The sequence below is a fragment of the Geotrypetes seraphini genome, chromosome 6 (assembly GCF_902459505.1).
Source record: "Geotrypetes seraphini chromosome 6, aGeoSer1.1, whole genome shotgun sequence".
NCBI lineage: Eukaryota > Metazoa > Chordata > Amphibia > Gymnophiona > Dermophiidae > Geotrypetes > Geotrypetes seraphini.
Window position 1 is genome coordinate 168,203,839 of NC_047089.1, and position 26,703 is coordinate 168,230,541.

Below are 26,703 nucleotides of genomic sequence, written 5' to 3' on the forward strand. Positions count from 1 at the left end.
CAGTAACCTTGTTGACTTGAAGGGAGGGACAGGTCATGCGCGAGCCTGTAGAATTCAGTGAACCTAAAAGGCCGATACTTAGAGAGCCAGGCCCAGAAGAGCATAATGCAAAAAAAACCCCATATTTATGGCTATGTTTATGTATCTGCACATGGGATAGCGTGTGAAAAGTCTCTGGCCAGAAGGCAGGGGTGTAGCCAAACAGCTGATCTAGTGCTGGCCCAAGACCAAACTGGGTGATTCCAAAAAATTTAATCTCATCTCGTCCCCCCCCCCAAGTAAATACCTGTCCATCTTGCGCTGCCACCGCAGCATGAATCTGGCCTCCCTAAAGCAGCGCAGGACCTCCCAGCTGCAGCGTGTTGATGGTTCTTTAGCAACCTGCCCTCAAAGGAAGTTGTTGCTTCCTACTAAGGCACCAATTTACTCTGAGAGCAGGACATAGAGCTGCCTACCACCAGAGGCACCTACGTGTAGTGGAGGAAAAACCAGGAAAAAAATTCTGAACCAATTTTTTTTTTCTTGGGTTTTCCTCCTCTATAGGTGGGTGCATCTTATAGAGCGAAAAATATGGTATATGCTAAAAAGCAGCAGTCCTAACACAGACCTCTGGGGAACCTCACTATTTACCTTTCTCCACTGAAAATACTGGCATTTAACCCTACTCTCTGGCAAGTAAATATATCTTTTGAGATGGGAAGACCACAACTGCATACAATACTCGGCAAGATTGTGCCACAGATTTATATAGAAGAATTCTGATATTCTTGGTTTTATTTTCTATTTATTTGCTTTCACGATTGTGGCTGCGCATTAAGCTGAGGATTCTCAAGTACCATCCACAGTAACTCCAAGGTCCTTTTCCTGAAGGGTAACACCCAATGTGGAACCTAGCATTGGGTAACTATTAGAGGGCAACTGTGGGTCTCCTTCTGTTACTTACAAGCCAGTGATTGTTTTTAACTGGTGACTCTCCAAGCCACTGTCATGTGACCAACTTGGAACCTTTTAACTTTGACCCTGATACTTCTTGAACCTGTTTCCTGTTCCTTACTGTAGCTAAAGTGAAAAGTGGAGCCACACAGGCACCAACCTGGTACATTTTTATTTTTTAATACAAGCCGTTTTTCAAGAAGAAACTCACCATGGCAGACCAGTAACATAGGGATTCTTCGTCCCATATACTTTGCAAGTGCACTGTGGCTACTTTGAAAATTCTCTTCCCCTCCTTCTCACTGAAAGAATAGAAAATACTACATAGACAGGGAAGGACAGTTTCATTGCATGCATATCTTTTTCCCTCTGAGACATCAACTACAGCACTGTAAACCATTATGTACTCTATTGACTATTTCATGCTCCAAAGGTAATATGTAGAAATAAAACAAACTAAACAAAAAAAATTCCAAGGGATACCTTTTTTATTGGACTAACTAGAGCATGGTTAGATTAGCTTTTGCAGGTAATCCTTCTTCAAAGGTGTAGCTTGCCTGCTTACTTGAAGGGAGGGGAGTGACAAAGGGTATGGAGGGAGGGGAACCAATTCAGCAGTAACACCAGCAACATTTGTGTGTGTGTGTGTGTGTGAAGGTACCACCTCTCCCCCAAACTACTCCTTATATGTCACTTAGAATAACACATTATACAGTAAATCATTATTTGGTACACTAACAACTTGGTACTGGGATGTGGGAGGGTTAGGGATGAACATAAACCCTCGTCTTTTATGCACTTTAATCCTGTTGCTAATTAAGCATCGGTATCTGGTGCCATCTTCCAACACAAATAGGCAGTTTCCTCTTCACTTGGCCTGTATTTCCAGATCGTGACCATTTGTTATGCTGCTGACTCAGACTTTTCTAAACTTGCTCTTATCATGTCTTCCAGTACCAGATCATCTAAATACATGACCAGGAAATCTCATTTTTCGCCTGCGCTCTTCCCTTACCCCTTGAGGCATTCTTTCATTTTAAATCACTTCCTTACTACAAATCTGCACTACATATTAGGTGCATTTTCTTCATGTCTGTTTTACTGTCAGTCCATGTTTCACTTCTGCATCCTGCCACTGAAACGATGCGTGCACTAACTTACCCTTTATAGCCTAAAATCTAAGTTCCTCCTAAGGAGTTAACGAAGTCGCTTTCTTTTTATTTTTTTTGCACTGCCAGTTGGTTTTTTTTTAATTTTTAATTTTAAACATTTTTCATCTTCTGTGAATACAGCTACACAGATATTTGTACTATTCAGGAGGGAAGTTATCAACATCTGCTACCATTAAGACATATTTACTGATAATCCCTGTTATTAATAACTACATCTCACTGTATAAAATGAGACCTGTGCTAAAATAACATGAGTTCGAGGTAAAATAATATGCCTTAATGGTAGCCCACATTAATGTATTCCAGTATGCCCCTTAATGTATCCCAGTTTAACCCCATCAGCAAATATTCCTAAAGTTTTTATAGTGTTGGTTTTCCTATTGCTGATTATTATTGTACTTTTCATGTTCTTTCTGTCTGAGCTCATTCCACAGACCTCGGAGGTTATGGATAATGTATTTATCATCTCCCATGGGTCTCAGATGTAAACAGCTCTCTATAATCAGTGTATTAAATGTTACGTTTCCCTATTCTTCCAGAGCAGTTTTCTACAATTATTCCATCACAATTGATAGAATTCCTATAAAATGAACTGGGATTTTTTTTTGACAAAATATGTTAGACTTTTGGAAATGTAATTACTGTGGCTTTAATTTGTTATTCATATTTACATACTAATTGTCAGAAATATCACATATTGTATTTAGTTTAAATTGTTTACATATATCTTGCTTTTCCAAAGCTATTGGGGCAATGAAGCTGATGTACAACCATAAAAAAATATTTTAATACAAATCCATGAATAAAATTTCAATAAACATTCAAAATGAACAGGCTAAATGTTACTTTTTCATAAAACACTAACCCCCCTTTTACAAAACAGTAGCGCAGTTTTTAATGCCGGCCTTGGCAGTAACAGCTCTGACACTGGTAGGAACTCTATGAGTGTCGGAGCTGTTACCGCCATGGCTTGTGCTAATAAACACGCTACTGTTTTGTAAAAGGGGGAGGGGTAATAGAAGTAGCTTTTAAAATCAACCTTATAGTCCAGAAAGCAGGATGATCAACTGGGCCATTTTTTAAAAGAAAACCTTAAAAATGTCTTAAGAAAAAATAAAGCAAATCAGACATGCAAGAGAGCATATGGCAATACACATGTTGTGTGAAGAATTCATAAGCTGAGGCAGTGCTTAGCATTTTAGGAAAGAATTTCAGAAATGTCAAATGCTGCCATCATTTTGCACACATGTCCATGGATATCCTGGAAAAAAAGGATACGCTGAGATTCTACATAGAGAATGACACGGTGGCGGTTTACCCGCGGCCACCGCATTTTAGCCGCGGGTCACCCGCCGAAAACGGGGAAGAAACTAGCAGTCGCTGCGGCGACGGGGACAAGGCCATTCACCGCCCGCGGGGCGGTGAATGGTCTTGTCCCCCGCAGTGAGGCATGAAGGATCGCGCGGTCCCCGCAGCTCACACCCGCCTGCCCAATCGATTCTAGTGTTTAGCCAGCTCTCTCCCTTCTCCTCACCTTAGTTTGTAGATTTTCTTTTTCGGCGACCCGCACGCTATCAGAGAGCCGCGCACCCGCTGCTGCTGCTCAGTTTCGATTTTCTGCTCTGACGCAACCGGAAACAGGAAGTTGCAGCAGAGCAGAAGATTGAACAATGAGCAGCCGCGCGTGCGCGGCTCTTTGGGAAAGCGTGCAGGTCGCCGAAAAAGAAAACCTATAAACTAAGGTGAGGAGAAGGGAGAGAGCTGGCTAAACACTAGGATCGATTGGGCAGGCAGGTAGTGGCTGCGGGGACCGTGCGATCGCTAGTGTTCCCGGCTCAAATTGGAAGGAGTGAGTGAAAGGGAAAAGGATTCTGGGCCAAGGGGATGAAGTCGGAAAGAAAAACCCACAGCAGGAAAGAAAGGGAAGGACTGGCAGGTGAGCCAGATGCTAGAAGCAGGGGGGGGGAAGAAAGAGGGAATAAAGCTAGATGGGGTTGAAAAGAAGAGACACACTGGTATGGAAGAGGAAGATAGGGGAAATCTGGACACAGGAAGGTAACAGAAAGAGGGGAAATTATGTGCATGGGGCATAGGGACAGAGACATAAAGGGGACATGCCATGGGGATGGTATATGGACACAGGGGGGGCAATGACAGATACATAGGGGAGATATTAGAAATGGAGAAAATAGGAGCACAGAAGCGAGATGGTTTGTGGGGATGGGACAGGGACCGAGCTTGCAGGCTCCAGTGGCTTGCACAAATTATATTGTAACATGCCATGAAAATAAGAGGGAGGAAGGTAGATAGATAAGCCACGTGAGAGGAGCTGAAGGGTAGTAGAAAGGAACAGATGGTAAAGGAGGGAGGGAAGGGTGGTGGTGGAAAGGAATAGAACATACATTGAAGGAGGGTGGAGAGGAACAGACCCCCAAGGGAAATGTGGAAGACAGAGTGGGAAGAAGACAGATGCCAGACTATGCGGGAGCGGAGGGAAGAAGATGGGTGCTAGACCAATTGGGGGGGGGGGGGTTAAGGGAGAGGCACAGTAACAGCAAATGGAAGACGCAGAGAGAAGACACACAGTGGATGGAAGGAATTCAATGAGAAGATGTGGAAAGCAGAAACCAGACAACAAAGGTAGAAAAAAAAATTATATTTATTTATTTATTTTTTGCTTTAGGATAAAATAGTATATTAGTTGTGTTGATAAAAATTTATAAACAAAGCCCTGCCAGCTGAACATCTCTTTCTCTAGTTCAGCAGCAGGAACTTTGATTTATAAGAAAGGAATAAGCTAAATATTACAGTACTAAGGCTTATATGGATGCAGCGGGGACGGTGACGGGGCGGTGAATGGGATGGCAGTGGCGGTGACGGGGCGGTGAAAGGGATGGCGGTGACGGTGACGGGGCGGTGAAGGGAACGGCGGTGACGGGGCGGTGCAGAGGATGGTGGGCCGGTGACGGGGCGGTGACGGGGACAGATTTTTTCCCCGTGTCATTCTCTAATTCTACACATAGGAATTATTTACAAAACTCAGCAAAAACCCAAGGCAGGAAAGAGGAATGGATTCCTGTTATTAATGATATACCAGTCAACATTTAAGTATATCACAAGATATTGTTATTATTTATTTACCACCTCTTTGAAAGAATTCACTCAAGGCAGAGTCTGGCAAATCAAACACAATTACAGCAGTTGAAAATATTCAAATAACAATACAAGGTAGGGCATAGCATGCTACATTACAATATCAATCAATTATGTCAGGCTCCTATATTTGAAACCTGTCCAAAAAGTTCAGTAAATAAAGTATCACCTAGAGAGGTTCTAAAATAACTTGACCCACAGACCTCAGAAATGCCTAGGAGTATGTTCAATTATCTTTAGAGAACATACGAACCAAAAACGGCACCCATAGTCGTCATAGGTCTCAATAGTAATATTTAGGTTTTTAAGTTTTTATTTATTTGGTAACTTATATAAATATTTTAGATATCAAAAAGTACTCATATTTAGCTTTCATCTACGCGGGTGGGGGTAGGCACTCCGACATAGACTATGTTTCGCCCCTACGGGCTGTATCAAGGAATCCCCCTTATATCCAGCGACTCATGCTTCCCGCTATAGAATTTTAAATCAGGAAAAAATTTCCTGATTTAAAATTCTATAGCGGGAAGCATGAGTCGCTGGATATAAGGGGGATTCCTTGATACAGCCCGTAGGGGCGAAACATAGTCTATGTCGGAGTGCCTACCCCCACCCGCGTAGATGAAAGCTAAAGATGAGTACTTTTTGATATCTAAAATATTTATATAAGTTACCAAATAAATAAAAACTTAAAAATCTAAATATTACTATTGAGACCTATGACGACTATGGGTGCCGTTTTTGGTTCGTATGTTCTCTAAAGATAATTGAACATACTCCTAGGCATTTCTGAGGTCTGTGGGTCAAGTTATTTTAGAACCTCTCTAGGTGATACTTTATTTACATTACAATATCAGCACAATACACCATAAAACATTTTAATAGGCAGCATAGGCTGTAAGCAAAGATGGAACGTATAGACCCTTTGCAGGACCACATTTTGGATTTGTAGGTGCTTGGAGGGCCTCAGAAAAAAACATGTTAAAGAAATGACAATTTTGCATGAGGTAAAAACTCTTTATAGTTTATAAATCTTTCCCTTTGGCTAAGTCTTAATAATAATATTGTAATTTATAGTTAAAAAGACTTATGATCAAGAAACTGTTTTACTTTTGTGATTATGACTTCATTGGGAATTACAACTGAAGATTGTTCTGCGGCTTAACATTTCACCTGAGCGGGCATCTCGGATGGGTATCACCCCAAATCATAATTGCCCAAAGTGTGTTCAGGCTCACGCTTTTTTGGGACATATGCTTTGGACTTGTTCCCACACTCTACAGTTTTGGCGTAGCCTTGGACACTATACTACATCTCTATGGGACCGGCGGTGGTCTCCTGCGCCAAGAGCACTATTTGGGTATTATAATATTACAGCTTATGGGTATTATAATATTACTGCTTATGGGCAGGAAAGCCAGTTTGACGAACTGGTTGTCCCAGGACCCGCCATCTTACAGTCAGTGGAGATCCTTGATGATCGTGCATGCATCTTTGGAGCAGAGACAGGTTGATGATCTTGAACTGGGCCCGGGCCGTCCCTTTTGTCAGATTTGGGAGTATTTCTGGATGGATCTTACTTCCCATGCCTGCAGTAGATTACTGAATTTGTAAAGATGATCACATGCTACATGGTGTGTTTATGGACACTAATTCTATGGATGTGGGTGGGGGAGAGAGGGTGGATGGGGATTGGTTTGTGCACATGTGAGAGAATTCGGTTTGCATATCTGTATGATATTTCTTGCACTTTATTGAAAAACTTAATAAATATACTTTTGTGATTATGATAAACATACAGAGGGCCTCAAAATAGTACCTGGCGGGCCGCAAGTTTGAACCACTGATATAGATAGATATTACAGAGTAACAGAAATTACAAAAAGAAAAGGGGGGGATTAATTTAAAGAAAGTTGTGCGTGAAGTCAGAAAGATGCTTGAGTATTATCATTGATAGGGTAGGAGTAGTTAAACATGTCCTGCTACAGTATGTGCAGCCGGTGTCACTCCTTGTGTGTTTGTGACTGGCAAGCCAGTTGCTTATTGCATTAAAGGCCTGAGTGAAAAGTCAAGCTTTTTCAATAAATAAATACGATAAGGGAATTAAAAACCTAGGATCTTCAGCAAGAATATTAAACTGAGAACAGCCAGGTGTGCAACCTTAGTATAGCACTAGAAGGATCTAACCACAAATCCCCCCCACACCCCTTTTTATCAAGACGTGTTAGGGTTTTTTATCGAGGTTGTGGTGGTAAAAGCTCCGACACTCATAGGAATTCCTATGAGAGTCAGAGCTTTTACTGCAGCAACCGGTGATACAAAAACACCCTAATGTGGTTTGATAAAAGAGTGGTGGGGGCAGTTGCGGGAAACTGGATAGGTTTCTGAGCATGAGATTTCCCCCTCCCACCCCTAAGGGTAGATTAGAGAATCAGAAAAATTATATTTGAACCACACCCTTAATACCTGATTGTCAAAAGGGGATGATCTTGCTTAGAGTACAAGGCCAAGCAATACGAGGGGGTGCTGAAAAGTTCTCAGCTCAACCAAAAAGTGATGTGGATATGGTTCAATCAATGATCTGAAATAATGTCAAAACACTGAATTTTGTTTCTGCAAATTGGCACTTAATGAAATAACATGCTTTTCAGCTACAGTGGCAAAATAACACGTGGAGGGGCATAATCGAAAGGGACGTCTAAGTCCGTTTACGTCCATCTCGCAAAGTCGTCCAAAGTTAAAAAGAGCCTAAGACACATTTTCAAAAGATACGTCCAACTTTTTTTTTACTTTCGAAAATCGTCTAATTATACGTCCTGCCGATCTGATCGGCCAAGCCACTAAATCGTCCATCTTTATACCACATTTCCGTCCAACTTTCCGTCCAAGTCCAAAACGCCTAGAACAAGCCCTGTTGGACGTGAGAGGGGTCTGCAAAGTGATGGACTGAACACCCAGACATGGCACCTAAATAGTGGGGTATCTTACAGGGCACTGTTGTGAACTTCACAAAACTTGTTGTCTCCTCACTACAGCTCCCTTATAGGTTACGGTGAGCCCCCTAAACCACCTCCAGAATCCCACCCCAATAGCCCTTATGGCTGCAGGAGCCACTTATATGCCACTAAAAATGGGTTTTGGGGATGTATAGGGCAGTGCACATGTTTAAGTATCAATGCAGTGATTACAGGAGCTTATGGGCATGGGTCCTCCTCTCTATGGGTCCCTAACTCACCCCCAAGACGACTTAAGCTTCCTCTGTGCTGGACGACTAGGCTTTCCTATGCCCGGCTGCTAGATGATGATGGTCTGGAGGCTGAAATTTAAAGTTGTGAATAAAATTTTTATGGGGATGGAGGGGTTGGTGATCAATGGGGTAGTGTGTGGGGGGGTCTGTGTTATGTGTTTGCAGTGCTTATCTGGTGAGTTTAGATGGGTTTTTGTGACTTAGACCATGTTTTACATAGTCTAAGTCACAACGTCAAGTTCCGTCGATCCTGGGCTGTATAACTTTCGGTTATACATGCTGTACAACTAATTCTAAGCCAGCCCATGTCCCGCCCAACTCCCACCCTTGACACGCCTCCCGAAATGCCCCATTTAGCGTTGGACGTTGAGCGGCACTATGAAGGCCTAGGTCGTTTAGAAATACATTCAAAACCCGTTTTTATTTCGGCGCTTGGACGTGTTTGAGAAATGTTCGTCCAAGTGCTGACTTAGGCCAATTTTTGGATGTTTTTCTCTTTCAATTATGAGCCCCTTAGAATTTAAGAAGTTGGTTGGTTGGTTGGGCTGTAAACCCAGCCTTGCTGAATGTGTACAGCATCTTCCATTGAGAGAGGGAATGTGTCATGTGCCATCCTTAGTTTAAAAAAAGGAAAGAATACTGATGAAATAGTTTCTTGCTATTTTCACTGGTGCTGGACTTTTCTAAACATAATCATCTATGATCAAGGATCATGGCAAAAAAAAAAAAAAGAAGATTGCTCTGGGGAAATACTCAAAAGTAAACAGTCTTTCTGCATCATGCCAACATTGGCAGAATAGCTAGATGTATCTCTGGGGAAAGAGAAATTGTTGTTGTCTCCCAAGCTGCAGCTTCTCCTAGTTCTCTGTTCTCCGTGCAATAATAGAGAGTTAACAGGTTATGGGAGAAAGCAGGATTTCTAGAATGAGGAGAATTGCCTCTTGTGTCATGGAGATTCGCTCACTGGATTTTTTTTGGCCATATTCTCAGTTTTAGTATAGTTTCACATTTAAACATTCTTAACCATTCTAAGTCCTACAATATTAGAAATCCAGAATCTTTAATAATGAGAAAGGATGGTCTCATAAGGCCAAGGGGGAGAGGGGGATTGGCCAAGAAAAAAAAAGAGCTAATCCCCCAACCTCAAATAAATCTGGGCTCCTTCTCTTCCACAGCTACCACCTACCTTCCCACCCTCACTTTAGGCCAGATTCTCAAAACTTTAACGCACTCACTAAACTAATTTCCAACGGTTTAGTCTGCAATTTTAGTGGCAGATTATCAAAATGGCTTATCTCGGCATTTAGTGAGCTTTCTAGCAGTCTCTGACACTGCCATGCGAATGGGCTCTTCAATATTGAAATAAGCACTCTGGTGGATTCTTAAAAATCACAGCCATTTTCCGAGAGCGGTGTCGGCTTTTCATGACAAAAATCAGCGACTAGTCCAGGGGTGCCAGTACAGTGACAACACTGTTAAAACCCTGGCAGTGGGAGAGATGCCTATTCTCTCCCACTGCAAATACCCCCCTGCATCAGGAGAGATGCCCACTCTCACGCACCCCCCTTCCGATGACCGGCACCCTCTCCCCTTACCTTGATTTAGATAGCTGATCGGAGGGATGCCTACTCCTTCCGGCCAGCTGGTCCTCTTCAAAACGGGCCTTCCCCTCTCTGGTGCTTACTGGGATGCACCAGGGAAGGGCTGAGGCTCTGATTGAGCCAGGCTGATTAAGGCCCCCTCCTATGGGAGGGGCCTTATGTGTCTGGGCCAATCACAGCCTTAGGTTCCTCCCCAGATACATCGGCGAGGAGCATAAGACTCTGATTGGCCCAGACACCTAAGGCCCCACCCACAGGAGAGGGCCTTAAACAAACCTGGGCCAATCAGAGCCTTAGGCCTGTTCTGGGAAGTTGTGGATCAGTCTCACACCCTTTGTGCATTCTCCTTTCCTTTTTAGACCCTAGAGCAGGGAGCCAAGGCTCAGAAAAGCCCCACAGAGGAGTAACCCATCAATTATAGTTCTACATCTCTCTTTGCTGGATACCCTCTAGGTCAGTGTGTCTCAACTCGGTCCTGGAGTACCCCCTTGCCAGTCAGGACCGAGTTGAGAAACACTGCTTCAAAGCAACTGGGGTATTTTCTCTGATTGCCACCTTTCTGGAGCAGAGGCCCAGAATGTTCTTCCTGAAACTTCACAGAAAGGCACATTTTGGCAGCTAGCTACACATAAATTCTGAAATTCACTGCCCACTCTCTCCTGCCTCAGAGCCCCTCACATCTTATTTTGAAGAATGGCACCAGGAGGGGGCAGGGCCACCATTTTGAAGAGGCGGGCCAGAGGCAGTGGGCATCCCTCCTGCTGTTCTTCAAAATAAGGTATAAGGAGGTTGAGGGGTCATGGGGTTTTTTTTTTAGGGAGGGTCTTTGAGCTGGGGGGATCTGACTCAATCCAGCCAAGTAGATCACCAGGGGAGATCGGTGGGAGGAAAGAATCATCGGGGGTCCTGTTTTTTTTTTTTTTTGGGGGGGGGGCTCTTCCTGCCAGCTCATCTGATCAGGGCAGGGGAATCCCCTATCAGATGAGCCAGCATGACTCCCCAAAGCCCCCAACAGTTAAGTGGCAGGGGAAGCCCCAAGCTGCCAATTGGCGGCTTCAGGAAGTTTTGCCTTGATCAGATACTCTCCTTTTTTTTTTGGGGGGGGGAGGGGGCACACAGCTATTGTGCATGTGTTGTATAAGCACACAACACATACACAAATGTAGGCACTGATTTGGTGCTGCGGGGGTGAGGGCGTTCCCATTTTTGCACTGCAAGAAGAGTTCATTTAAATACTAATGTGCTCCTTGCATTTGTATAGAGTTCTTGGTGGCTGCTACAAGGATCAGTAGCAGCCACAGGAACCTTTTTGTCCATCAGGAGGAGGGTTTCTATGCCAATAAGACTGCTTTAATGAGTCTTAGGTCCCGATGCTCTAAAATCACCAGTAAAATCCTTATATTCGTTATATTGGCAGTAAATTTTCTGATTTGAAAATGACTAGTGATGCTTGAAGAACCTTGCATGCACATGAGGTTTGCTGAGGCCCACAGAAATCCCATTTGATCAGTCATTGGAGAAAGTGACTGACATATGCACAGAAAAGTCCAGGGAAAGACATGCACGTGAACATCAATCATAGGCATGCCAAAATATGATGAACTTTTCTTGGAAGCAATGGGCAACCTAAACTTTTGATGCATGGGCATGAGACGAACCTTCAACACATGTGCCTCAGCTACATTTTTAATACACTACCTGCACCTCCTGACCTGGTATTAATTTTAGAGTGTTAAAGGCTGACACTTCAGTTCATGCATTGCCGGAATGCTCTATTTAATAGTAATAGCCTCATTGTATTACATTTACATAGCAGAGATGGAGGCTGCAATGAAGCACAGTGACAGAAAACTCCGCAGTGAGCCATCCGTAGGTAAAATACTTTGATACTAAACCAGTAAGATCTAGTTTAGCGTTGATTGTTAAAGGCATGGTGAGTTTAGAGTAGCAGGGCCTTACTGGCACAGAAACCTTTTGTGCATTGGGGCCTTAATTCCTCTGTTGGATATGTCTTGTCCTTCAATGAAAAAAGAAGTCAAGTATAATAAGCAATAACTCCAAAAGTACTTTTACAGATCAAAAATTAACACAAGAAGGATTGAATTAGCACAAGTTTTGAGACTTCTTTGCAGTTCTGCAATCATCAAACCTTCTAATAGCTGCTACAATCCAGATAGTTCTGAAATAACCTTGTTACCCGTTCAGAACTCGTTGAGGACAGGATATAAAACTAACCAAATAAATAAAAAGATTTTCTAATTAGTGTACGGTAGTTGCAGCAGTTGCTTTTCAAGCAGTAAACTCTCAAATAAAATCATGTAATGATCTCTTCTTTATTAAACCAAGCACCAAAAGGTCTTTTATTTATTTGTAAAAAAAATAGAAATTTAAAGAAAACAAGATGATACATTAAAAAAAAAAAACTGGATTACACTTAATTCACCAGCTTAATTGAGGGATGGCCTAAATCAAATTATCCCCCTACTTTTCCAGATCAACGGGGATGCTCTACTCCAGGGAAGGAAGCAAAGTAAACCAGCCCCTCTCTTTAGCTCCATTTTGGCCTTGATGTTAGGTAATTTGCGAACTTAGGTGCACAACGCCTTATTATTGAAGAACGTAAGGCCCTTGCAATTAATTTGGGAGGGCCTGGCTAACCACCAAAAGTAAGAACGGGGATTTTAATTAGTTCATCCGCATCACCTCTTTGTTGAATAGGGAAGACATTAACATCAAAATTAACTCTTTGAAATTCAACCTCGCCAGTACCGAAAAAAACCCCCAAACAAACTAGCAGCCGCTCTCGACCCTTCACACTTTTGGCTAGGGAGGAGGGGAGTGTCGTCACGGTCCCAGCTACGCGCGCGCGCCCGCCCCGCTGAATTTCAGTGAGAGCCAATGACCTGCTGCCTCTCGGAGCTCGCGCACCGCTAGCTTAGAACTCCCGTGCTGCACGCGCCTAGAGCTCGCCGAGGGAAGAAAGGCGGTCAAAGCAATCCAAGCGTTCCTGAAAGAGTGCGGGCAAGTGTCAACCGGTAACAACATGGGTAAGCGAATGCAGGATAGCCACGTCTCTTTCTCTCTCTTTTTTCCCCCCCCCCTTGGCTGCTGCTTGATCGACGAGCGCTGCGTCTGTTTGCTTTTTAACTTTTTGATCTGTGTTGAAAAATTTCAGGGGCAGAGTTTGCCAAAAGTGATTGCCCTGAGGATGCTTGGATTCTGGAAGGGCGGTTCGCTGTAGGTGCAGGTGCTTTTTATGCCACCCTGGTTTTTAAGATTTAAGCAGTCCCGAGTGACTAGTTTATGGTCTTAGTAGTAAGTAGAAAGTCTGAAGGAAGAGAAGCGATCGGATTAGGAACTTTTCCATGGGGGAAGGCTTCAGCATCAGTTTGCGGATAGTTATCAAGGATTGGGGATTATTTGGTGATACTTCTTGGAGGAATGGCGATAAGGAGTTAAAATCCTTTCTTTTTTTTTGTACAAAGCTGGAACAGAAGAGTTGTTTCTTTCCCTAATGTTTTATTTCTCGCTCTTTCTTCTGAGATCTAATAAAGGAAGACACGGTAGTGGGCTGCCCACCTTAGAGAGTAGCCAGAAAAGCTTCAGTAAATAGGAAAAACTTGGGCAGCTCACAAAATCTGTGACCAGCGAAGACGTCATTCGAAAATAAAACCACTACTTCCACTATAAAACTTTGCCTGTGCAGCTCGAACTCCAGCGGGACAACTTAGAAGTTTTTTTGTTTTTGAAAAATGTAAACTGGGTAGAATGCACTGCTTTTTGAAACTATTTGCAAAATGGGGGGGGGGGGGGGGTCATTAATTTTCAAGTGGAATAGAATACCTGAAACAGTTGAATGGAGATTGGTGGTCGACGTCTTTTTTAATATATATATATAAAGTGCTATGGTGTTTCTTTAGTCTAACAACTTTATTCAAACGTGTGGGTATCGCTCCATTAATGTGTATATTTTTACACGGAAGCTGGAAAAGAACCGGTGTCCTAATGAGGGCCACTTTGAGGGAAATGAATAACGGAAACCTGTGTTTGCCATATAGTGTTTCCATCATAGGACTTTTGTTTTTAGCACAACGTTGTTATAATTGTGAAACTTAAGGTGATGCCTGGAGGGGTCTGGGCTCCTTTCTCTGCTCTGTTAACTTTGGTGATAAATTCTTATAATTTGGATGTTTTATTTATCTTTATTTCAAAATCACAAAAGGAGAGTACCTTTTACAACAAGATAAGTTTAGATAATATTATGACCCACTTAAGTTCACTCAATTTGCATTGAGGCCTTGTGCCAAGATGGTATAAACAAGAGATTCTTAAGGAGACAATACTTCCTCTAATAACTGTGGTGACTTAAGTAGTACTAGTGCCATATAAAAATTAGCATAGAGGCATCTTTTAATTATGTTTTATTTGTAGATCAAATTATTTAAATTCTTCTAGTAATTTACTTCAAACTATATGTGAATACCACCCCCTCTTTTTCAATAACAATCTGGCTTCAGGATCAGTCATAATTGTTCAGGTGTCCCTTCAATGCTACTTCAGTTAGGTAGTATAATGACTCTGTACTATCTAAGATCCCTGTTTGGCTTTAAGGGTACCATTACAGTTATTGAGGGTAACTGCCTATTTTCATTTATTTGACCCACTAATGCCATGGTTAATCTGGCAAACTAATGCAGAAAATATTGGCTTGCTATAGCAATTATTTTCCACTTTCATTATCCCTGAAATTTTAAGCACTTTTTGCAAAAACTAATAGTTTGTAAATATTTAAAATAAATATTAGCTATATGGAAAGTGATTTAATTAATTTTCTGGTCTTGGAAGACAGGTTTGTAGTGTAGTACTCTAGAACTTTTCAAATGCCATTTTAGCTGTAGTGTAACCTGGAGTTGTGCATTTATGCAGGAAGCAAAGCTTCCCTATATAAAAGGATCATGTGTCTTAGGCTTAGCAGTTTGGATTTAGATGGCTAACTAGTGCATGTGTTTGAAGAATATTTTTATGAAAGATTGAGAAACAATATTTTGTGCACACTACCTTTTATCTTCATTGGCTAATATGAAGACTTTTGATGTATTTGAGTGGTATTTACTAGTTTTGCCTGATTCAGGGAAAAAATGTTAATTCGATTTGTTTTTCTTGCTCAATCGAGCACTTTTTTTTCCTTTTTTTTCAAATGTTCTGGAGGGTTTATTTTGTAGCCTCTTCACCCCACCCCCTTGCCCTCTGTAACGCCATGCCAGCGCTGTGGTATAAACAAAAGACTTTTCCATCATGTTGGTCCCAGGCTCTGGTTTTCTGTTTGTCTTCTGTTAACTCGCTCGCCAGGGTCTCGTACCCATTTGATGTTTTCTTCTTTCTCCATGCTCACCATCCAACTTCCATCTCTGTACCTTCCCTTCCACCGCCATATCCTCTCTCTCTTTCTCTCCTTGTGCAGCAGCTTTTCATTCCTCTAATTTCTTCCCTTCCCCCACCTTGAGAACTGACATACCTTGTGGCCGTCTGGCAGAGGCAGCACTGTGAACAGGCTAGTTGTAATCTGCTCCGCCAAAGCTTCCCTCTGCTGTGTCATCAGTGACACGGCAGAGGGAAGGCCCCAATGGGGCAGGCTACGAGCAGCACTAGTATGTACTACCTTGTCGGCCATAAACCGGATTATCAGGTTGTCCCCTAAAGATCTCCAGCGTGGGAGCTCTAGCTTTCACAGTGATGTAAATGCTGCTTTCTTCTTTGCATTTGTTTCTCACTGTGGTATCAAATGTGAAAGTTAGATTTCTGGACAGTTATGGCCAGTGGTATATGCACATGAGCATTTGCAGAATTCTGGTGGCTGTGTGCTTGAATAAGAGTCAGCACTGTGAGAAGACACAGGCTAAATGGGCTAGAGAGAAGCCTATTGATTTTGGGAACAGCTGAGAAAGTTTATATTTATTTTTTTATTACCTTTTGTCCAGTAAAAAGACAAAAAAAATTAATCCACCTTTACAAAATCACGCTAGCGTTTTTTTTTTAGCACTGGCTATGAGCTGTTGTTGCTGCAACTGGTGCTGAAAAAAAAAACGCTTGGGTGGGGGGGGGGGGGGGTTTGTTGGAAAACAAAGGAACTCTTTTACCAAATGGCAGTAAGCACTAAAACATGCTTGACCACCACTTAAAAACATGGTCATGGGGTGCACTCGGTTGCTGTGCACTAATTTTGGGTTTGGGGGATAGAAAGTAGGGGTACCCTGCAATAATTGGTTAACGCTTTGATGCTTGCTGACAGACTAACGCATAATGTAGGAGCCCTTATTGCCTATGAAATAAGGGCGCGTACTCTAATGGATGCATGCTAATTTTGAAATTAGCACATGACCATTAATGGGGAAAAATCAAATGCAACCATTTTAGAGCTGCGCTAAAGTGGCCTCAGTGTGCAGGAAATCCATGTGCAAAAAATAGTATGGCATTGTAAAAGGGCCCCTAACTTAAATTGTATTGCAAAACGTGGCTGGCTTAACCATTAAGCAAACTAGACAATTGCCTAGGGTGGCAACTTCCTGTGGGGTGGCAGAGGGCAGTAGCAGCAGTCAAAGCAAAACAAGTCGGATAGCCCCACAGCTCAGAGAACTTTTATCACGTACTTTTACCTGGAGGGAAGATGGCTAATTTTCAAAATTACCCCAATTACCTGGGCTAATGGTTTTTGGAAACTGCCCTCATTATGTGCATGTCATACAAAAACAAAACTTTTAAAAGTGTTATGTTCAACTGTGCATTTTTACAGGATTGTTCTAGGTTGGGTGAAGTTTTGATAACCATGACACTTTAATTAGGAAAATCTTTGGCAGTATCTAGAGTGTTTTAATACTTTTGCATTGGAAAAATATCGCAATTATATGGTGCTTATGTTCTGGAAAATTGGTAAAATCTTTACTACTTTTTAACTGCATACAGTTAGATAATTTTCCATAAATATGGGCATAAAGTGATTCATGTGTCTGATGTAATCAAGAACCAATGTGCAGATGCCTTGGGGGAGGGGGGACAGTTTACAATCAAACATTGCTGGTTGTTCTTTTTACAATTGGCATTTTAATTCCATTGTGTTGATGGAATGGAATCTTAGGGCTTGAGCTAATAAGCTTTCTTTTGCACCCTAGAAAACAGATTTTTTTTTTTTTTTGGGGGGGGGAGGAGGAACTTCATACTGCCTTCCTGTCATTATAATCAAAGTGGATTACATAATGAGGAGGAGGGCTGTGAACTTTTTGACGTATTGGTGGTATGCAAATAAAAATTGTATTGTAAAAACAAAAAAAAAATAAATTTGAATGTTTATAATAATAAAGGGGTTTTCCATGTCTTCAGCTTGATGATTCCCAAGTGCTTGCAAATGATATTGGCATTTGGTTCTTGCTGGGAGGTTGTCGGTGCTAGAACAACATACTGTCAGTATGTTACTATGCATACACTGATGCTGGCAAGGTATCTTGATTTTTAATTTGAACCAGAATTGTTATTCTTCTGAAGCCCCAATGGATACCAAATTGAAACTTTTGTTATATTTATAAATACTTTGGCTGTTACTCTAGAAATAATTTAGTATATTTCTTTCACAGGGAAGTCATGTGTGCATGAATTTTTGGCTAGACAATGTAACGGTGACCATTTTATAAACCAAAACTTTTTTATTTTAGTGGCCTTCATAGTAAAAGCTAGTCAAAATGCATTTAAGGGCCTTTTTATTAAAACTTGGCATGTTTTAACATATTGACACACATATTGTATGTTTGAAAATGAATAAAGATTAAAAAAAACCAAACTTGGCGTGTACTGATGGAATGCTAAGAAGCCCATTTTGTACCATTGCAACGTTCTACTTTATCCATGGTAACATGGTTTATCCCAGGACAAGCAGGCAGGTATTCTCACAAGTGGGTAACGTCATCCAACGGAGCCCCGATGCAGACGCCTCACAAGCAGACTTGCTTGAAGAAACTCGAAGTTTCGAGTCGCCCGCACCGCACATGCGCGAGTGCCTTCCCGCCCAGCACAGGACGTGTCTCCTCAGTTCTTACTTTTCCGCGGAGCCGAGAAGTCTGTCTTCAACTCTCTGCGTGAAGTATTTTCACTTGTGCCTTTTGTCTGCGGTTTTGTGTTATTTTTACTCAGAATTGCTGGTTTTCGTCTTTGTTTTATTCTTTTCAAAAAAAAAAAAAGATTACTTACCGTAACAGTTGTTATCCAGGGACAGCAGGCAGCTATTCTCACATCCCACCCTCCTCCCCGGGTTGGCTTCTCTACTAGCTATCTGAACTGAGGAGACGCGCCCTGTGCTGAGCGGGAAGGCACTCGTGCATGCGCGGTGTGGGCGACTCGAAACTTCGAGTTTCTTCAAGCAAGTCTGCTTGTGAGGCGTCCGCATCGGGGCTCCGTTGGATGACGTCACCCACTTGTGAGAATAGCTGCCTGCTGTCCCTGGATAAAAACTGTTACGGTAAGTAACTGTGCTTTATATCCTCTTGCTAAAGACCTGAAATTTCAGTTAAAAATTCTTCTTTAAGGAAATAAGAATAATGGGTCAGACCAATGGTCCATCTAGTCCAGGATCCTGTCTTCATGGTGGCCAATCCAGGTCACAACAAGTCCCTTGCAAAAACCCAAATATAGTCAAACCTCAGTTTGCGAGTAATGCATTTTGTGAGTGTTTTACAAGATGAGCAAAACACTCCTGCGGGCACCAGAAAACCACCGAAGACATTTCTGCTAATGAGGCCATGCAGGAACTTATTTTTGCTCAATGAGACACGCCGGAGGCAGCTCTCCGGATGGCAAATTCCATGCGACAGTTGTACCTGGTGGCACAGGAGGAGCTGGAGAAGTTTAAGCTCCCAAGAGTAGACGCTTTAGTAGCCATGGTTACCAAAAACACTACTTTGCCGGTTGAGGGAGATGTAGCACTGAAAGACACCCAGGATAGGAAGATTGAATCCTCGCTTAAACTTTCCTTTGATGTAGTGGCAGTGACATTGCAAGCAGCCATGTGCAGTTCCTATGCTGCACGGGCATGTCTGCAATGGGCACAACAAATGGTGGATAAGATGATGGAGACAGGGGTTTCTGTTCCATCTGACTTTGCGGATATGGAAATGGGGCTAGCATATTTGGCAGACGCTTTATATGATATTGTTTGCGCTTCTGCAAAACAAATGTCTCTTTCGGTAGTTTCTCACAGATCTTTGTGGCTCCGTAATTGGGCGGTGGATGCAACTTCCAGGCTTTGGCTAGTGAGGCTTCCTTTTAAGGGTCGTCTGTTATTTGGTGAAGATTTGTACAAGTTGGTAAAAGAATTTGGTGATTACAAAACGCAGAGGTTGCCGGAAGATAAGCTTAAAGCACCTTTGAAGGCCTTGTCTGCCAGGCCTCGCTTCCGGGCTGTTAAGACCCGGAAAGCCGTCCTTTAATCCCTCTTATGGTTCATCCTATAATTATAGGCCTAGATTTCCTCGGAAGAATTCATTTCATCCTATAAAACCCCCAGACACTCAACCAGCCCATACTCCAGCCTTACGTAATTCCCAATGATGGGATGTCGGCTCCTTCCATCATAACCAAGGCTGTATTCCTTTCTGGCGAAGTGGGCCAAGATAACGTCCAATCAATGGGTATTGGATGTTATTCGAGAAGGTTACAAATTAGAATTTTCCTATCTCGTCACAAATTCTTCTTGGTATCCCCGTGCACTGGGGCAGTTAAGAGAGAATCAGTGCAGGTCACCCTTCAAGTTCTTCTGGAACTTGGGGCTCTAGTTCCAGTTCCTCAAGAATAAAGGGGCCAGGGAAGGTATTCCATTTACTTCATAGTACCCAAGAAGGGGGGTTTGATCAGACCTGTTCTGGATCTCAAACGGGTCAACCAATTTCTCAATGTCAGACATTTTCGTATGGAAACTGTACGATCGGTCAATGCAACGGTTTAACCGGGGGAGTTCCTTACGGCACTCAATCTCAAAGAGTCTTACTTGCATATTCCCATATGGCCACTGCATCAGAGGTATCTTCGCCTTGCCGTCCTCGCCCAGCACTATCAGTTTTGAGTGATGCCATTCAGGGCTGAGGAGTCGAAGTCGGAGGAAATTTCGGGTACCTGGAGTTGGAGTCAGAAGTACAAAAAACTGAGGAGTCGGAGTCGGAACATTTATCTACCGACTCCACAGCCCTGATGCCATTTGGTCTAGCCACAGCTCCACAGACTTTTTCAAAAGCGATGGCAGTAGTGGCAGTGTTTCTTTGCAAAGAGGGCATTTGGGTTCATCCTTACTTGGATGATTGGTTAATTCGGGCATCTTCCAGACAGGAGAGTCTGGTAGTGACCCAAAAGGTGATCTCCCTTCTCCAATTTTTGGGATGGGTAGTCAACTTTCTAATGAGCTCTCTGATCCCCTCGCAATCATTGGAACATCAGGGAGTCTGAAGTACAAAAAACTGAGGAGTCTTGAGTCGGAACATTTATCTACCGACTCCATAGCCCTGATGCCATTTGGTCTAGCCACAGCTCCACAGACTTTTTCAAAAGCGATGGCAGTAGTGGCAGTGTTTCTTTGCAAAGAGGGCATTTGGGTTCATCCTTACTTGGATGATTGGTTAATTCGGGCATCTTCCAGACAGGAGAGTCTGGTAGTGACCCAAAAGGTGATCTCCCTTCTCCAATTTTTGGGATGGGTAGTCAACTTTCCAATGAGCTCTCAGATCCCCTCGCAATCATTGGAACATCAGGGAGTGTTGTTCAACACCAAGATGGGGACGGTGATTCTACCAAGAGACCAAGGAGAGAAGTTGCGCATGAGGCCACTGCAGCAGTCGCTTCTCTCCCATTGGTCCCCGGTATCTCAGAACTACAGTCATCACAAGATCAATCTGTTCAAAGGAATGCCACTGGCAACCCAGGACTGGATCATAGTTACCACGGATGCTCAGTACCTACAGTCCTCAGCGCAGAGAGTCTGGTCTCAGGAGGAGGCTCAGTGGTCGATCAATCTTCTAGGATTGAGAGCAATAAGGCTAGCACTTCAGGCCATGATTCAGGGCTGACCAACAAGAGTCTTTTTGGACAGTTTCACGGTAGTGGCATATATCAACAGGCAGGGAGGTATATGAAATCCTCAGTTGGCGAGTGAGGCAATGGTTCTTCTTCTATGGGTAGAAATTCATCTTCCTCTTCTCTTGGCGGCTCACATTGCCGGACAAGAAAATGTTCAAGCAGACTTTCTTAGCAGAAATCTTCTAGATCCCGGATAATGGGAACTCTCCACTCGGGCATTCAACCTAATAGTTCAGAGGTGGGGGTCTCCCGGAGATAGACCTCATGGCCTCATCTCAAATACAAAGCTTCCTCTATTCTTCAGCAGACCCAGTGAGTGGGAGTCAGGGCACATTGGCTCTTTTGTGGCTTCTGAGTTGTTTCCTTTGTGTTTCCTTCTTGGCTGATGATCGGTTGTGTTACATCGCATAGCTCACTTACAGGGCATGGTGATCCTGGTAGCTCCGGATTGGTTGCGCCATCCATGGTATGCAGATCTGATAAGTCTGTCAATGGACGAACAGTTGAGATACCCGATGACTCTGGATTTGCTCACTCGGGGTCCGATCAACATGGAAAATCCGTCCCACTTTGGTCTTACGGCTAAGCTCTTGCAAGGTCGCGGCTGAGGCGTAGGGGATTTTGGAGCAGGTTATTTTGACTCTTCTTCAAACTAAAATAGAGATCTACCTCTGCGTCATATCCTACAATCGGGAGGGTTTTCGATTCTTGGTGTGGTGCTCGGGGTCTTTCGTCCTTCCAGGCTTTTCTCTAACATTCTTTCTTTTCTGCAGGATGGCATAGTCAAGGGGTTGGCATTTAATTCCCTTAAAGTTCAAGTGATGGCTATTGCTTGTTACATGGGCCACGTGGTTCGCTCTTCCCTTGCTTTTCAGACTGATGTAGTTAGATTTCTGAAAGGTGTACATCATATTCGGCCACCTGTTAAGAAGCCCTGTCCGGAATGGAGTCTTAAAGTAGTCCTTTTTTGGGGGGGTTGGGGTTACAGAAGGCCCCGTTTGAGCCTTTATCCAAAGTGACTCTAAAGGATGTAACATTGAAAGAGGTGTTTCTTGTGGCAATAGCTTCAGCCCGACGAGTTTCTGAGTTGCAGGTGTCTTCATGCAGGGACCCTTTTTTTGCGCATTTCAGATTCAGGGGTGTCAATTTGGATGTTGCCATCGTTTCTTCCTAAGGTGGTATCATCCTTTCATGTTAATCAGTCTCTCATCTTTCCTGCTTTCTGGAGGGAGGGGGGGAGCGATTCTCTTCACTACATTTTCTAGATGTGCGTAGAATCATTCTACATTATCTGCAGGTTACTAACAACTTTCGGCGTTCAGATCACCTCTTTGTATTATTCGCGGAATGTAACAAAGGTATGGCAGCGTCTAAAGCTTCCATCGCTCGATGGGTCAAGGAGACCATTGCTTACGCTTACTTGATGTCAGGGAAGTGGTTCCTGGAAGAGCTTCATGCTCATTCAACTAGAGCAATGGTTACTTCCTGGGCTGAGTCCAGAGGTTTTTCCTTGGAGGAGATTTGTCATGCGGCTACTTAGTCTTCTAAGAATACTTATTCTAAGCATTACCGGTTGGATGTGGCAAAACGTTTGGAGACTGCTTTTGGTAGCTTCGGTCATTGCGGCGGTGACATTCACTTCCCTCCCAGATTGAGGATTACTTTGCTACATCCCATTAGTCTCTGGATTCATCTGCTGCTGTTGCTAAGGAAGGAAAAATTTTCTTTCCTTTAGATGCAGCAGATGAATCCAGAGCCTCACCCTTTCTGAATATTGATTGTCAGTTTATCTTTTGCAAGTTTTAGAAGTTTTGTTATTATTGGTAGTTGTATTCTGTATTATTACCTTTGAAATTTGTTATGGGAAAGAAGTTTTTTACATGCTAAGCATATTGATGGTTCCAGATGCTTGGGCAAGGAGCAATACTGAAGATACAGGAGGCGTGTCTGCCAATAGGATCACCTGTTAATCAGTTTCTCTATCTCCACCTGCTGGTAGATGTGTGCTATCCCCACTAGTCTCTGGATTCAACTGCTGCATCTAAAGGAAAGAAAATTAACAGGTAAGAACATAATTTTTCCATCTTCTTGCCCTGTCTGGATGGAGCTTTGCTTTTCTTTAGTATAGGCAGAATGGGCCAGAATCCATCTAGCCCAGTGGTTTCAAACTCAAATCCTTTGCAGGCCACGTTTTAGATTTGTAGATACTTGGAGGGCCTCAGAAAAAAAAATAGCTAATGTCTTATTAAAGAAATGACAATTTTGCATGCGGTAAAACTCTTTATAGTTTATAAATCTTTCCTTTTGACTAAGTCTTAATAATGATATTGTAATTTATAGCTAAAGAGACATATGATCAAGAAACTGTTTTATTTTACTTTTGTGATTATGATAAACATACCGAGGGCCTCAAAATAGTACCTGGCGGGCCACATGTGGCCCCAGGCTGCGAGTTTGAGACCACTGATCTAGCCAAACCACAGTGATAGGTATTGATAAGTTATGAAAATCTAATTTTGTGTGCAGTGTTTCCCATTGTGAAGATAGCTTGTAGTTATATTCTTGGGTTTAGGGTATTATTACATTTCTGTGATAGTGACCAGGAAGTGAAGTTTTTTTGACTGCATCATATTTAGTTGTGGTGTTGGATTAGAAACCAAAACATAATCTTCAATTGTCTGGACATTGACATGTTGTAAAGTTAGTGAAGTTGTGGGGGGTGGAGGAGATGTCATATTTTTTTTTTTGTCCCATGTGCATTCAGAGGAATATCTGGACTGGCTTGGCAGATTTAACGAAAAGGAAATTGGTAGGCTAGTAAATGTAATATAATCCTGCAAGGTTTATGCAGCAATGAAAAGACATAACAGAAGGCCCTTGGTCTGTGGAGTTAAGCTCATGGACAGGACAGATTCTCAGTTAAAATTAGGTTTTCAAAACTCAGGTTTTTTTGTTGTAGGATGTCTATTTTGATATTAAATACCATTTCACTTGGATATTTGAGTAAACATTTGATAATTTCATATGGCTACATATAAAGCTTAAACCATTGATTGCTTTCGATAAAATATTTCCCAGCAGAAGGAGAATTGGAGAAAATATTGTCAGCACCTTTTCATTAAATTAAGCCATGCTGAGTTAGATCAGAATCGTCTAGCATATTTTCTTTTGACAGTGACCAGACCAGGTCACATATCAGGCAAGTCTTAAAAGTAGATCTATTTCTTTAGCTCATTTCCAGGGAGAAGTGATGGCTTTCCCAATTCATCTGACAATATTTATGGGCTCCTCTCTTCAGGAACTTGGCCAGAACTCTTTTGAACCTCATTATTTTAGTTATTCTGACTGACTACAGATTCCATAACTTAATTTATGCACTGTTCTTTTTAAATACTTTCTACAATTTTTCAATGTGATAGTTTCATGCAATATAGTCCTTTGTTTTAGTGTAAGCAATGATTACCGTATTTTCACGCATATAACGCGCGCGTTATACGTGTTTTTACAAACCGTGCATAACCTTGTGCGGTATACGCGTGAGCGCGTTGTACAAAATTTTTTTTACATAGTTCCCCCCGACGTCCGATTCACCCCCCTCCCGCAGGACCGCTCGCATGCACCCGCACCCCCACTCCGAAGGACCGCTCGCACGCGCTCCCACCCGCACCCGCATCCCCACCCTGAAGGACCGCTCGCACGCACTCCCACCCGCACCCGCACCCTGAAGGACCGCTCGCACGCACTCCCGTCCTCTTGCCCCAGCCAACCGCGGCACCCCCGACACGATCGGGGCAAGAGGGAGCTCAAGCCCTCTTGCCCCAGCCAACCGCAGCACCCCCGACACGATCGGGGCAAGAGGGAGCTCAAGCCCTCTTGCCCCCCCCCCCGACACGATCGGGCACATGGTCGGGTTGGGCCCATGTGCCTCAGGCCCCGCCCCCAGGAGGGACCTAAGGCTCCCAGGCCTATTCTGATTGGCCCAGGCGCCTTAGGCCCCACCAGTAGGCGGAGCTTTGGGACGGATGGGCCAATGCGGCCTCATTCCGTCGTTGGCTGCCTGCCGGACAGGCGGCTTTGGCTCCCGTCTGTCCGGCCAACTACACAAAGGTACGGGGAAGGCGGGTGGGGGTGTCGTGGGGGTCGGCCAGGGGGGTCACGGGTCGGTTGGGGGGGCGGTCGGAGGTTCTTGGGGGGGGCGGTCGTTGGGGGGAGGGGGGGTTTGCGTCGAGGGCAGGAGGGCATGGAATCCCTCCTGCCCGTAATGTAGTGCGGGGTGGGGGTAGGGGGTCGCTGTGGCCAGGAGGGTTTGGGCTCCCTCCTGGCCCGATATTGTCGGGGAGTTGGGGAGTCGGGGCAAGATGGCTTGGGCTCCCTTTTGCCGCGATCGTGTCAGGGGGGGCAAGAGGGCTTGAGCTCCCTCTTGCCCCGATCGTGTCGGGGGTGCCGCGGTTGGCTGGGGCAAGAGGACGGGAGTGCTTGCGAGCGGTCCTTCGGGGTGGGGGTGCGAGCGGTCCTGCGTTGGGGTAAATCGGATGTCGGGGGGGGATCAGGTTTTCAGGGTGGGGACAGGACTTCAAGGGGGAGAGGAGAGTCGGGGCGGGCGAAAGGAGAGTCAGGGAGGCCAGAGGAGAGTCGGGGCGGGCAAAAGGAGAGTCGGGCGGCGATGGGAGAGTCGGGCAGCATGCGCGGTATACGGGTGTGCGTGGTATATAAAAATTTCTGTACATAGATTTGTGTTTTCCGCACGCTATACCCGTGTGCGCGTTTTACACGGGTGCGCGTTATCTACGTGAAAATACGGTAAAACACCTGCTCCCTATTTAAATATTCAACATACTCATGATTTTATAATCTCGTATTCCTTCTCCATTTCCAAGATGAACAGGCCTAATCTGTTTATCTGTCCCTCATAAGGGAGGTGTTTTATTCCTGTTAGGTTTGTTATCCTCCTTTTGAGCCTGTTCTATTATAGTCTTTTTGAAATGGATGACTGGAACTTTAAACAATACTCAAGTTGTGACTATATCGGGGACCTGTACAGAGGCATAATAATGTGGTGGTCTTTTCCTTTTCATATAATCCCAGACATTGAATTTTTTTTATTTTTTTTTCTGTGACTTTGGTACATTGGACTGAACACTTTACTGTAGTTTCTAAAATAATTCCAAGATCTTTCTTGGGTGGTGACTCCTAATATAGATCTCTTTTTTTTTTTTTAAGATTTAATTTTATGTTGACATTTTATACCACCATTTTAATCTGCTTGCTGAGGAAAAAATATTGTTTGCCTCTGACCTTTTTAACTTGCTTTTATCAAATTTTTCATTTGAAAGGAAAACTTCAAACACAAATCATGTGTGTTGCTGCTATTCTCAGTGGAGGGAATTTATGGGGATTATAGGATGGAAAGAAGCTTTTGGTATCCTCCATTTATTCCTCTGTTTTTTTTTTTTTTTTTTTTTTTTTGAATGATCTGAGTGTGTATATCTCC

At 43.3% G+C, this 26,703-nt stretch overlaps 1 protein-coding gene across 5 annotated transcripts in view; it reads left to right on the top strand.

Annotated features, from left to right (window-relative positions):
* The first annotated feature begins 11,909 nt into the window (after positions 1-11,909).
* Positions 11,910-26,703, top strand: part of GPM6B (glycoprotein M6B) — a 282,829-nt gene continuing 268,035 nt past the window's right edge. The window contains exon 1 of one of the 5 annotated variants that reach the window (XM_033948387.1): positions 11,910-11,979. In XM_033948387.1, the coding sequence (XP_033804278.1) occupies positions 11,925-11,979 (55 nt within the window). In that variant the 5' untranslated portion in view covers positions 11,910-11,924. Of the gene's footprint in view, positions 11,980-12,659; positions 12,682-12,826; positions 13,154-26,703 lie in introns of those variants that run through there. The other 4 variants (XM_033948389.1, XM_033948388.1, XM_033948384.1 and 1 more) reach the window with 4 other exon arrangements.